General features: G+C 41.3%; 1 protein-coding gene across 5 annotated transcripts in view; it reads right to left on the minus strand.

Annotated features, from left to right (window-relative positions):
- MYRIP (myosin VIIA and Rab interacting protein) overlaps positions 1-14,947 on the minus strand; it is a 335,723-nt gene that overhangs the window by 25,933 nt on the left and 294,843 nt on the right. For all 5 annotated transcript variants that reach the window (XM_079114758.1, XM_079114756.1, XM_079114757.1 and 2 more), the window contains one exon: positions 14,446-14,685. In XM_079114758.1, the coding sequence (XP_078970884.1) occupies positions 14,446-14,685 (240 nt within the window). The remainder of the gene's footprint in view (positions 1-14,445; positions 14,686-14,947) is intronic.

Genomic DNA, 14,947 nt, shown 5'->3' on the forward strand with positions numbered 1-14,947 from the left:
CTCTTAACATGCCAGCCTGGGAGACTTGGGCTTCACAAAAGTAATTCTGACTGCCATAGGAGGGAAAGAGCTAGGGATGGGAAAAATTGGAGGCAGAGAGAAAGTGCAGGAGACCATTAACTGCAGCTCAAATCAAAGGTTGCAAAGATCAAGGGTGGAAGCAGCTGTTGTAGGAATAAAAAGATAAAAAGTGCAATATTTTGGAAAGAAGACTAAGAGATGTTGTGGCTATGTAGTGAGGAAATGGGAGACGGCAAGATGCTGTTGTGCTTTTGAGCTAGGTGCTCTGGTAGAAACTGAGACCATGAAAGGAGATTTAAACACAGGGAGGAAGAGAAGGGTTCATGAGGCTCCTGAAACAGGAAAAATGTAACACCCCAAAGCTCCTTATTTCACAGTCCAAGAGACTGGGTGATTATCAAATGCCAAAGTGGAATAACATCCAAGTCATTTGTTCAAGGTTTATTTTAAATTTGTTCTTCTGGATGCCAGGTTCTGTGTGAGGGGAAAGAGATGTGATCTTCACAGTTGCTTTAGGAAAATGGAGCAATTGGTAATAAGGTGAGGGCCCTCCAGTTCTCCTGTCAGCCCTGTGGGATTAGAGGACACTGGGCAACCCAAGCAACAGAAAGAACTTCCACAGAGCTCCTCTAAAGGCAGGTTTGAGGACAAGTGGTAAACCGAGAAACTACAGGCAGAGTTGGAAAGTCTTTCTGCTGTTCAAATTGCATAGAGTAAAGGTGAGGTCACGCTTCTCCCCTTGCTGAATGTTGCTCTGATGCTCCAATGTCCAACTGAACTGTTTAGAAGGGGAAAGAAGAAAGAAAGAAAGGAAGGAAGGAAGCCAACTGGCAGTCCACATGGCTAATTTCACTCAGTCCCTGCAGCAACCCGACATGGTTGATATGCTCATTACATCTCTAGATATGAAGAAACTGCAATGCAGTGAAGAAGACGCAGAGACTGGTCTCCAAAGCCCATGCTCCTTCCCACCATTACCATCCCTACCATGTTTAATGCCCTGGATCCAATGGGCTGTACAAAGCAAGGATGAAACAGAATCTAAGGGACAATCAGAACAGTGAAAAACAGATCAACAAGAGAAGGGTCTAAGGACAGGGAGCCTTAGGTGGTCTGCAGCCTCTACCAAGGAACAAGCTCATTGAGTTGGCAGGCCAAATCCAAGTCATACAATGGAGCTGGAAATCTGTCCAGTGATGAGTTTCTGCTTTGAGCCCTCCAGAGTCCACCTAGGGTGGAGTAGCCCATGACAACCAGTGAGAAAGAATGTGCTCTGTAAGAAAACCCAGATGCCACCATCTATTCATGACTTTACTGTCCCCTGTTACAGACACTGTCTTGCCATTATGAACCATTTCCATCAAACTACCACAGTAAGAAGGAAAATTTGTCCAAAACCCCCTGATTTCATGTATTTTTCTCCTTTTCAAAGGTAAGAAAAGAAACTCCATATGTCCTCCTAAATAGTTGACAGAAATCTGCAAGAAAAATTCAGTGCAAATGTGTTTCGGTTCTCACGAAACATAAGGCGCTCTGGCGATGCCTCTTAAAGCCGTCAAAATACATTCTCCATGAACAGATTCATGTCCCTGAAGAGTGACTTGATGAAAGAGGGTGGAACAGAACTGTGGAAAGAAATTGGAACATGAACTTAATAAATTAGCATGCATAATATACTAATACAGTTAGACATGACTCAGATCAGAGGAAAGCAGAGCTAGGAAGAACCACATCATCCAGGTTGTGATGGTCAAGATCATGAAAGAAATAAGATTTTCCTTTTTCAAATGGTGTTATGGTTTAGATAGGAGGTGTCCCCCACAGCTCATGTGTGAGACAATGCAAGAAATGTTCAGAGGTGAAACGATAGGGTTAGGAGAGCCTTACTAATCGGTAGATTAATCCACTCATATGGATTAACTGGTTGGTAACTGTAGGTGGTCAGGTTGCAGTTGGAGGAAGTAGGTCACGGTGGGTATACTTTGGGGATTTTTATTTTGTCTCTGGTGAGCAGAGTTCTGTCTCTGCTTCCTGGATGTCAAGGCCTGAGTTTCTTTCTTCCACCTACTCTTCCGCCATGATGTTCTGCTTCATCTTGGGCTCAGAGCTGTGTAGTAAGCCAGCCATGGACTGAACCTCTGAAAGTTGTGAGCCAAAATAAACTTTTCTTCCTGTAGGTGGTTATTGTCAGTTTTTTTTTTGTCACAGTGAAAAAAAAGCTGACTAAAACAAATGGTGGCTAAAAAATGAAACTTTAAAAGTGTACTTCTTCTGGTTTAGTTCCAGAATTAAACCCAGTCAGTGTCTGTATGTTTCCCTGAGGTCATTTTCTTGTCCTTCCTGGGTAGCATCCTCTGTTGTTGATGCAGATCACCTGGACAAGGCCCCACTGGGGCCTGGTGAAGGTGACAAACAAGGGGAATGCTGAAGCTGTTACCTTGGACCAAACCTGCCTCGCAGGTGTAGTGCAGATAGGACTGTTTCTCAGCCCTGGGGGTTCATGGCCATTGATCTTTCTTTGCTTCTTTTAATACTGGCTATTCCTGATATCAGTTGGAAACATTTCTCCATTGCTGACAGTAGCCAGGGGGCCAGCAAGGTGCTAAGCTTTGATGAAACCAATAAAACACAAAATCACCTTCCACATTCATTTGGGAAGGAGGTAGCATGCAGTAGCCCAAGTGATGTTGATAAATGTAAGGTCTTTCTGGTTACTTCTCTGCTCAAACTTTTCTGTGTGCCTCCCACCACACTGGTAGTGTTCTGTGTGTCCCACCTGGCTCTGCTTGCTCTGGTCCCTGCCCGTCCTTCTCCCACCACTCTTTCCTTGACCATGATGCTCCAGCCACACTGATTCCTTGACTTTGTCAAGGTCATTTTCCCCTGAGGACCTCAACTGGCTTCCTCTTCCTGGAGAGCCCTTCCTTGAGATCTTAGCCTGACTTTTTCCAACTTGTCCTTGGAGCCTCAGTTCAAAAGACACTTGGCAGGAGAGTTCCCTACGGTCTAGGACTTCATCCTCTGAATTCCCTCCATCACTACCCTGGTTAAGCTTCTCCTTTATGTGTTTCCATATTTTTTCAGCTGCCTGCTACAACATTCACTCTGGGAATGCTGGGAGCTTTCCTCTCCTATGCATACTGCATTGTGGTTCCTACAACAGCTCAATAATTATTTGCTTTTTAAAAAAAAAATTTGAAATTTGTTCTAATTAGTTATACACGACAGTGGCTTAACTCACAAGTTATCTGTTGAACAAATGGTGAATGAGCAGGGATTCAAACTATAGTTGGTACCACCAGCCCTCGCAAGAGAAGCTGGTCTTGTTATTGTCTCCTATGTCTACCTCTGGAACTGCTCATCAGGGGGATCCATTTATTCCTATATTGGAGTAAAAATTAAGGACTTTATCCTTGTACTATATCCCCTCTGCCCTTCCAGCAAGAACAAGTAAATAACTGCCCTAACACCAGTTACTAAAAAAAAAAAAAAAAAATCATCTTTTCCTAAGTACGGGTGAAAAGCGGGTTAAAAATCATGAGATACATCTTGAGTTAATTTACATTTTAGGTTGCGCTTCTGGACTATTTCATCCTATCTATATCACAAATTTAAATACTGTGTCTTTAGAACATAAGTAATATTTTAATAGATGGGTCCTCTTCATTCCTCTTCCATGTTTTCTAAATATTTCTAAGTCATTTTTGACTGTTTTTTATCAGATGATTTTGATTTTTTAGAATGTTTTTGAAAAGTTAAAAAAGAGCAAAAACATCTGGTTTGAATTTTGATTTGAAGCGCATGAAACATCTACCCAAATTTGGAAGAACTCATCTTTACAGTCTTCCCTCCCAGCAAACAGCTACACTTCTTGGAGATCTGCAGTTTTCTTGTCAAGTTTTAACTTCACATATTTTGCTCTTATTATGGATGGAATTAGTTTCCATTTTATCCCTCTGTCCCCCCAATCTGTTTTGAGATTCATATGCAAATTTCAGCTCACAGAAAATTAATGGCTAAACTAGAAACTTCTGAAATGGGGAGTTCTAATGTAAATCCCAGAACCACTTGAGCCTTACTGTATAATTATGCCGAGTGATGTGGTTTATGAATAGACTTGCTATGAATAGACCTTTCCTTTGACTAGAATGGATTTTTTATTTTGCACTTATTTGCATTCAGGGTTGCTGTATTCTTTTATAGGCTCTTTGTATTTCAGGTAAATGTTCATGTTCTGACCTTGTGGAGGAATTCAGTGCTATCTGGGGATCTTCCTATTACTCCACATTGATTTTATCACATTCTATGCAATAGCTACTTCAAATTCCTTCTCCAATCCTGAAACTTCAAGTCTATTACCTCTCACTTTCAGAAGAGAAACTTATCTTCTGAAGAGAGAGAGAGAGAGAAAGAAAGAGAGAGAGAGAGAGGAGCGAGCGCGCTGACCCTAACTCATTCTACATTTAGGCAATGTCTTCTTAATTACTGTTTTCTTTTTAATGTTATGAATTTTTTGATGAATATAAGTTCTTTTTTGTTCTTTTTAGATATGCATGACAGTAGAATGTATTTTGACACATGATACATACATGGAGTATAGCTTCTCACTTTTGTGGTTGTACATGATGTGGAGTTACATTGCTCATGTACTCATATATGAACAAAGGAAAGTTATGTTTGGTTCATTCTACTGTCTTTCCTATTCCCATTCCCCCTCCCTTCCCTTCATTCCCTTTTGTCTAATCCAGTGAACTTCTTCCCTCCACCCTCCATCCCCTTATTATGTGTTAGCATCTGCATGTCAGAGAGAGAATATTTGGCCTTTGGTTTTTTGGGGATTGATTTATTTCACTTAGCATGATACTCTCCAGTTCCATCCATTTACCTGCAAATGCCCTATTTCCATTTTCTTTATGGCTGAATAATATTCCATTGTGTACATATACCACATTTTCTTTATCCATTCATCTGTTGAAGGACACCTAGTTTGGTTCCATAGATTGGTTATTGTAAATTGGGCTGCTATGAACATTGATGTGACTGCATCACTATATTATGCTGATTTTAAGTCCTTTGGGTACAAACCAAGGAGTGGGATAGCTGGGTCAAATGGTGGTTCCAATCCAAGTTTTCTGAGGAATCACCATATTGCTTTCCAGAGTGGTTGCACCAATTTGCATCACCACTAGCAGTGTATGAGTGTAACTTTTTCCTCCACATCCTCGCCAACACTTATTGTTACTTGTTTTCTTGATAATTGCCATTTTGACTAGAATGAGGTGAAATCTTAGTGTAGTTTTAATTTGCATTTTTCTAAGTGCTAGAGATGTTGAACATTTTTTTCATATATTTGTTGACTGATCATATTTCTTCTTCTGTGAAGTGCCTGTTCAGTGGAATATTAGTTCTTAAATTTACCTGACCATATATTTCAGTGTTTTAAATTCTCTGACCTTTCTTGTTTGAATGTTATAAAATATCCACTTCTAGTGTATGTTAGTAATTGCACAGCTTCTTTCACTTAACATTTTAAATTCCTGCCCATTGAGAATTTATTGTACTTGGCATGATGTATGAATCCCAGTTTTTTTTCTTAAATAACTACCCATAACCATTAAATTAGGATGTGCTACAAAATTTGTAACTCAGTATCTGCTAAAGAATCTCTCCTCACTGATATTAAATGTACCATCCATCATATGTCATATTATAACTGTGTATTTTCTGTGTTTTATCAATCATTTTGCTTATCCAGTTCTGCCACTACTGCTATTATTGTGGTTGAAAATTCCTGGATTATCATGACTTTTTGGAACTTGACTGTATCTTATGCACTCATTCTTTCAGAGGAACTTTAGAAGAACTTCATCAAGTTTCAAAGGAATTTCACTAAGATGACCGGAATTCTGTTAAACGTATACATTCATTTAGTGAAGACTGACATCTATAAAATTCTGAAATGTTCCCACCTACCCATAGGATACATTTCAACATTTATTCAGTCTTTCTTTATGTCTCTTAGCAAAGTTAGCTAATTTTATTTGTGGATCTTACAGATTTCTAGTCAAGTTATTCAAAGCCTCAGATGTATACATTTTTCAACATATGTGTGTGTGCATGGGAGCACATATGTGTATATGTATTGCATACAGTAAAATTCACTCTTTAAAGGAATATAGATCTATGAGTTTTGACAAATGCATGCTGTTGTGTAGCCACCATCAAATCAAGATATAAAATATTTCCATTACACTAAAAGCATTCCTGTATGTCTCTTCGTATCAACCTTCTACCCTCCCTATCCTCTGCAACCACTGATGTTTCTTGTCCCTGTAGTTTTTCCTTTTCAAGGATGTCATTCAAGTGGACAATATGTAGACTTTTGAGTCCTTTCTACTCAGTGTAATGCTTTTAAGATTAATTGAAGTTGTTTATGGTGATTCCATTCTCTTTTCTTCCTGAGTAGTATTCCATGGTATGGGTGTAATACAGTTGTCCATTCACCATCTGATGTACATTTGGGCTGTTTCTAGATTTTGCTGATTACAAACATTTCCAATTCCTTGTGTGGACATACACAGATCTTCATTTTTCTTCAGTAAATACTTAGGAGTGGGATTGCTTGATTGTATGCTAAGTAGGTGTTTAGCACAGTATCTATAGCAAATAGAGTTTTCCCCTCATATTTTCTGAGAGGTTATTGCAGGCGTATAGGAAATCTTTGTTTAAGTATTACTCTTTCGTGAGAGGCCACCCAGCCACACTCGTTATTTCCAATGATCTTTTCAGTTGATTTTATTATCTCAATTCAGATGTCTACATCATCATTTCATTTTCTGCTATTCAGTACTGGTAACTTTTACTTCTTATTAACATTGGTGAGAATGTCAGATCATGGCTGAACATTAAAAATAACAAAGATATCTCTGTTATTTTCCTGTCATTAATGAGGAATTTGAAAATTTGGGTTGCATGGATGAGCTTCATGGAGTTGGTGAACTCTCCAATTCTATCCAAATCCTTTTCATTCTTTACACATCATGGGAAGAAGGTCCATACATTATCAAATTCATAAAGAGGTCCGCAGCCCACAGAAGGTGACCAGGCATTGTTACTAAGTTTTTAACCTACTTTATCAGAAATGATTGCTCTACTCTATCACCCGTTATTCTGAAATTCATCAATTTAAGAGTTTAATAAAATAGTCAAGTTTTTCTCCCTTTAACTTGTGAATATGATGAAAAAATATCAATAAATTTCCTAAAATTGCTATTATTACATATATTCCTAGACTAAATCCTATTTGGCCATTGTAAATTATAATTTGCTAACATGATGAATTTTTGAAATCTATTCAAAATTCTCTACATGTGAAGAATTAACATGTGAGTTAGTATGTAAATTTGTGGTGGCGAATGATGTTTTTGTGTGTCAGTTTGGAATAAGATTTTAATTAAATAAAATGAACTGGGATGCTTTCCATGTTTTTAATGTTCGGGGACAGTTTAAATAGTATGGGAATAATTAGCACTGGGAATGTTTTGATTGTCTTTATTGTCAAAGATACCTGGGACTAGCTTCTTTCTGAGGAATAATTCTTTGACTAGTTTGCCAGTTTCTTCCATGGTCTGTTCAGGTTTTCTAATCCTTTCAGAATCAGTTTTGTTTGTTTACTTCTTTAGAAACATGCACTATTTTCTGAATGAATTTTAATTCCAAATTATTCACCTATAATTTAAAATGAATCTTAAAGCCATACATATTTATTATCCTTTGAACACCTGCACATGCTGTTTAGATTAGCAAAATACATCTATGTAAAAATATTTACAAATTCATCTCTTCATCCTGTATTTTTTGACCAATAGTAAAATATTATAATGTTCACAATGTCTTTGATATTTAAGAGGAGTTCTCATCCGGAAAAGACAAAATTGAGGATTTCACTCTGTTGCACTGAGATGGATACCCTTCATCACATTACAGATTTATCTTTGAATGTGTTGAATGTTTCCAAGTGCCATTTTGGCATCAGTTGAGATTCCTTGTGGCTTTTGAAAGATAGTACTTACTAAGTGATTTATTATAACTGTGAGGTTTCCTGCTATTAACTTTATTTTGGAATCTCAGAATATAATATATTTGCTATGACATGTTTCTCTTAATATTGCAAAATTCAGTTTGCTTTTATGTTACCTAGGATTAAGGAATTTGTGTTTGTAATGTGATGGGCTGACAGATCTGGCTCCATGAGAATGTTATAGGCCAGACTCTAAGGGAAATGACTAAACAGACTCCATTTTGCTCTAAGACTCCATGTTATGTAGGAAATAAGCTTCTCCCATGGGAACACCCCGCCTCTGTGCCCATCATCAGTTACTTGGTGTGACATGTTTAATAATATACAATGGCAACTCCTATGTAGTAAAGAATTGCTCTCTTTTGATTCCTATTGCTCCTAAACAATGTACCATGTGAACAGTAATTGTGTGGATGTTAGTAACCATTCTTTAGTTTGTACTTAGGTAAGGGTCATTTTGACTCACTTCCCCCTCTGCTGATGATCTCATGATGTTAGTTTGTAATTTCGAATCATAGCAACAGACACTTATGATTGATGTTATTTTTGGTATAAGAATCCCTACAACCCTATGGTCAAGGCTGTTCTCCCAATAGCCATTTTTTGGAGCATTGTATGAGACAGTCAGCTGGCCGGCTTAATAAAGACTCTCAAATTTGGACTTCTCAGTGGTGATCGGTCTGTTCTTAAATTGCGCCCCACAACAGTAAGAAACACTGGCATATATGCGTTTCTTTCTTTTGTTTTTATATTCTGTCTACCTAGAAACATTTCCCAGGAGCAAATCCTGCTTGTTTTGCTGAGCTTCAGACACACAGGATTATCTTTTCTATCATTGCCTCTGTTCCCCTCTCACATTGCACAGTCCTGCCTTCCCTGGGGGCATCTGACTTTGGGCTTCAGTTGGCCAGAGCTCAGAACCAGTGTCTCGGTTTTTAGATCATTTCTACTCACAACATTCTAGAACAACTCTTTGAGAGAAATATCTGTCCTCTGTCTCATCTCACTCCTGTGGCTGGGGTGGCATCTTTTCTTGTCTTTTCTGCCTAGTCCAGAGACTTCAGGGGATGTCTGCACTGGAGTTCTGGACAATATTTCTCTAGTGCCCAGTCCACCTTTTGTCTAGAGAGGAGGATATTCTGCCCAGGTCGCAGTGATCCAGGAGAGGGCTGGAACTCTGTCCACCTGGCCAGGCTGACCCCTCTCCCCGCTGCACACACAGAGGACACCCTTTAGGAATGAATCATACCTCTGACAACATGAGTGAATGAAACCTCGCCTGCTCAAGCGCTGTGGGTAAGAGGTGTATTTCTAAGGGGACCACTAAAGTTTCTCTGTTTTCTTGAGCAGCAGTTAAATAGAATGTTAGAGGGCTGGGGATATAGCTCAGTTGGTAGAGTGCTTGTCTTGCGTGCAAAAGGCCCTGGGTTCAACCCCCAGTACCACATACAAACACACAAAAGTTAGAGAAGAGGTGTTAATTCTTCTGTAGCCATAAGGCCTACGGAGACCAGTGTGGCTTGGAAGTCACAAGTGTCTAATGCCATATCCACTCTAGCAATTAGTGGGGATGAAGATACCCCTTTGAAATAAAGTGATACCAGATAGCCTCACAGGAATGGGGAGTTATTTTGCAAGGGTGAGACACACATGGAAACCACATTTGACTTAATGTTAACACCATGACGTCAACACAAGTTTTGTGACAAGCACATTGAACTTGAGAAACCAATAGATAACAGTCAATAATTCTGTTTCTTTCACATGTACTAGTACTGTGTTTCCAGGTGGCTTTAGTAATTGGGTGCAGCTATTTGAAGATTTGTCTCTTTGGGGAGAAAGACATTTATTAGCTCAGCCAAGTCTCAGTATTTTGATGAGAATAATTCTATGACACTATAAATATGGTAGATGTCTGCTGGTCTGTGACTCCCTTATGAAAATAAGACACAATGACTCAGCTACTTGTGATAAGAATTAATAAACAAAGACACTTTAAGTGTTAAAAATATTTCAGCATATGGGATATACAAATTTAACTGTACTGCATGAATTTACTAATTTGGGCCTTTAATAAACAATTATCTTCCAAAGGTATAGCACATCTTTTGTCATATAAAAAGAATTTTAAGTGGTACTTATTTTTGAAAAACAAAAACCTATTAAATCTATTACATATCTAGAATTATGAGATCTTGAAGCTGCAAGGGTCTTTGGGGGCAGGTGCCCCAGATCACAAAGGATGAGGGGATTTGTGGGACATTTGGTTCCTGAAGTATAATTTTCAAACCCAGGCCAGGAGTTCTAGACCCTTCTTTACATCCTTCATTCTGGAGTGCAGCCCCTGAATCCCTAGATACAAATGATTCCAGGAACCACTTCAGCCAGGACTTCCTTCCAGAACCACTGGCACGGTCACTGGCCCAGTGGTGGGAAAGAAGCGCTTATTCCCAGGTTCTGAGGACTACAAAGTTTGAAGGGCTGACTGCGGAGCTCTGATGGGATCAAGCAGTTACTCCAGGGAGAAACATGACCCTTTGGACAACCAGATCCCAGGAGGGTTTTAGACTGACCCCAAGTTCCACATGTTCATTCTTTAGTGGGTTACAATTCATACAGGAGTGGACATCCTTAGATGATCACCCAGTCCACTGACACCCAGCCAAAGTGAGACATTTAACCTAACTGGAGGGATGAGTCTATCTATAGCAAAGGTCTGACTCCAATCACAAAAAAGAATGTTTCTAAAATGGTTCTGCTGCTGGTCAGGATTCAGAAGCCATAATTCCTAGATAGGAAGCCATACAAAGGCCATGAACTGCCACTGGTATCCCTGTGTCTATGCTAACACATCGGTGCCTTCCTCTGCTTTGGCTCCCAGAGGGATGGGGGTGGCTGCGGAAAGAGCTCCTCTTGGTAAGATCAGGATGACTGATATTGAGGATTTGGGTTTCCACGCTGCTCATTCACAACACTGAAATGAGGTGTGTGATTTGGGGACTCTGTTTTCTCTTGTTTTGTTACTGTCCTGGTCTGGGCTCTCCCAGAGACTGACCCGGAGACATGGACTTGAGTGTACGTGGTTTACTTGGGAGTCGATCCCAGGAGACAGAGGTAGTGGAGTGGGGACGTGAGAGAGGGAAGGGAAAGGCTGCCTTCTCAAGCTGTTCACAGTGTGGGCGCCTACAGCCAAATCTGCTGAGGAGCTTGGGGTCAGCACCCAGCTCAGTCTGACTACTCCAACTGAGGCAAAGGAGCTGGGATATTTCCCTTTCCATCCGTCACCTGCTGGGGCTGCTCCTGGGAGTGGCATTCCTGTGCATTCTCAGCCTGTCTTTTGTCCAGGAAGAGGAGCTCAGCTGCCTGAGAAAGCTCTCGGACAGTTGGACTTTAGGCCAGAGTGCATGTCCATGGTAAAGAGACAGGGGATGGAGTACTGGCCCCTTCTGGAATAGCCACATTAGCCCAGATCCACTCCCCAGCCTGGGTGCGTCTGTGCGCTAGCTATGCAGAATAAAATGGCTGGGTTACAGGGGAAGTCACAGCTATTCTGATCCTGAAGATGGGAACCTGGGGGTTCATTCTGATGCAGTCTGTACAGCATGGAGGAGCACCAAATGCGGCCACAGACCTACGGCTTGATGCTGCAAGTGTTGATGGGAAGTCGGCACTAAGCTCGCTGTTCTTTCAGTACCAGCAGATGGGTGCTATTTCATGACAGGGAAGTTTATTTTCCGTAAGATTGTTAAAGGGGATATGATAATATTTGCTGGGCTTCTGCTGTGTGCTGAAGCCTACACTGCATAATTCAACCTTTGCAACTCTAAAAGATGGTATGATGATCCCCCTTTTGCAAATGAGGCTAAGATGTGTTTATCCAGTCAACAATAAAAACCTGGACTGTGCCTAAGAAACAGTACAGACATGGACCTGTTGGCATGCTGAGAGCATGTCAGCCTGGACTGCTGAGTGGAGAAAGGACTGCAGGGTCCCAGAAGGCTGGAGTGACAGGGACACCATTGAGGATGTGAGGCATCGCAAGCAGGCAAGAAATGACACTGGCTTCTTCTAAGTAGTGGCAGTGAGTTAAGATAGTCACCAAAGTCTACAGAGTTTGCAAACTACACAGTTGCATTTCAAACTCAGTCTAATCCTGAAAACTATCTGTATGGCAAGCTTCTGGTTTATATAATATTCAATATGTAAATCTGTATTTCTGCTTTCTGTTCTCCTGCCAGATGGGGAAAATATATTAATTGTCTTTTTTGTTTGCTTTAGGGGTTTTTAACATGTAAAAAAAAAATATCTGTTGAATATTCATTGATTCATGGCAAACTGTGGGGCGGGGGCAAGACTGGAACTTGAAGAAGCTGACACATTTGGGAGTCTGAATAAAGTCAGCTCTCCTAATTTGCTGCTCAGTGAGGGCCTAGCGAAATGATGGGGGATTTAGTCCCTTGGATGCCCCCTACCCCAGGGGCTCCTCCTTTCCCTGCTCAGATTCTCTGCCCAGGACAGCTTAGCACAGGCTGGTGGGTGTGCCTCGGAGGTCACTCCCTGCAGCTGACGAAGGTGGCAGTGTGTGACTCATCATGTCCTGGCGTGTCAGTGGTACAGCACAAGTTTTTAGAGTCTTGGGACCATCAGGCAGCAAAGCCAGCAGAACACAGAGTCATTGTAAGAAATAATGTGATATTCTTCAGTTACCATCTGGCTCTCAGCTCTTGGATACAAATGTGACTATAATGCAGCATCAGTTCAAATAACAGAGAAGATCAGAGCCCAGAGTAGGCCAGAGTCTACATCCCATTGCGGGGCAGTCTCTGGGGACCAAGCTTCACTCTGCAACCCATAGATATGCTGTGGGGAAAGATTTATGGGTGAGAACTTGATGTTATGGAGGGTGGAATGGGAATGGATGAAAGCAGAGTCCCAGGTGTTGGACTCAGCCATGGGTGACAGTACCCACTTTCCCCAGGGCCTGCTCCTGACCACCATGGTCATTCCTGGGTGGCCTCTGGCTCCTCCATATCATCAGTTCAGCTACCAATGCAGATGAAGGGAGCTCATTTGCCATGTACATGGGTCCCCAGCGATTTGTTAGCTGATACGTCTTACACTCAGAATAGGGAGAAGACCTGGGAGGTGTTCTCTACCAGAACCATCTCTCCAAAGATGAACTTGAATCTTTTGTATGACAGTATAACAAGTGCAAATGTCTACATGTCAGCAGGCAAAACCTTATCTGAGCCACTGAAGAGGCAGCAAATTGTAAAGGAAGGGATGTGGGACTTGAGGCCAAGTTGGTGTTGCAGCCTCGGCTCTGGGACTCACTCGCTGTGGGCCTAGGGTGTGTACCTTAATAACTGCCTCAGTTTCCTGATCTGCAAAATTTGTCTGCCTCTTTTTCAAAGGGTTATTTAATGAGCTAATTAATGTACACAAAGCACCAGGCATAGAGGAGACATGCAGCAAATGGTAGTTACCTTCCTTGGAGACAAGGCAGGGCTATCCTGCCTGCAAAATGGCCAAGAGGGGCATAAATGTGCTTTGAGAAGCTGTAGAGGAAACCGAGGCAAAGTGGGCAGAGCGCTGAGTGGCTTGGTGTAAAAAGCAAGGTGGAGTCTGGGATCCCTTTCAGCTAGGGTTTGGCTCTACCTTCTGTGGTTTCCAAATCATGTTCTTGGAACTTGGGAGCAACTGGGGAAGGGGAGAAGGAGTTTGGGATTGAAGATCAAGTGGTTGGGGCTTTGGGGACTCTGAGAGCACAAGTACTTTCAACAGTTTGAAGCACTGCGATTCCATATAAAGTTTGTTTGAAAAAAATCAACCAACCAACCAACCAACCAACCAACCAACCAACCAACCGACCGACCGACCAACAGAATCTGGAAACTGCGGAGATGAACAATCCAGATGGCCACTTTCAACACAAAGCCTCTACACCATGGAATAAAATTCCATCATGGTTTAAATGAGGAATTGGCCATAGAATCCCAATCCATAAGTGAAAATCCTCAGGGAGGAATTGAGAAATAACAACATTGAAAAAACTAAACCAATGAGAGGAAACAAGGGTACTAACTTATGGATCCAAAGACAAGGGACTGTTCTGATGAAGGATAGAAGAAGGGGACAAGTTGTCTTGGGAGACATCTGATGGACACATGGTGGTACTTTCCTGACTGAGAATGGTTCTTCTGAGCTCTCCCAAGTGCACAGCGATGGGCATTTTAGAGAGAGTTCTTGGGAGACCCAGAACATAATTAATAAATATGGAGTCTTTTCTCAACACCCCAGCTACAGAAACTTGAGCTGTCTGCAGGTGGTTGCCAGACCCTTACCTTTTTCAGCTCTTCCTGGACACTCTGGTTGTTTTCTTCAGAAGACAGACTTTCCTTTTGGTTCTCAGATTCTGTCTTGGGCTCAGACTCCTGATCTTCCCCTGAAGAAGTCTCCTTTTCACTCATTTTCATGGCTAACTCATACAACCTGTTTCTCAGCTTCTCCTCTGGGGTGTCTGTGCTGGTCCTAGAATTCTGAGCTTCATTGCTGATGTCAGTCTCTGATAAATCCCCTGACACCTAAAAGAAAGCAGAATCATGCAATGAGGACCCCTCTGCTAAGACATGGTGCCTGCTGTCCCCAGTAACTCCAGAGGGAGGGAACACATAGTCCAGGAAAGCAGCAAGCTCTTTCCTGATCTGCTTTCTCTTCAGAGGGAGTTAGCCTTTGACTTTCTTAAATGCATGCATTTTAACACTTTGCTAAAGGGTTCAGACAGGTGAGCATCTGTACTTAGAAAAATGTTTGGACTCCTTCCTTCTTCTTTTTTTTCCATTCACA

This window comes from Sciurus vulgaris, assembly GCF_902686455.1.
Source record: "Sciurus vulgaris genome assembly, chromosome: 16".
Taxonomy (NCBI): domain Eukaryota; kingdom Metazoa; phylum Chordata; class Mammalia; order Rodentia; family Sciuridae; genus Sciurus; species Sciurus vulgaris.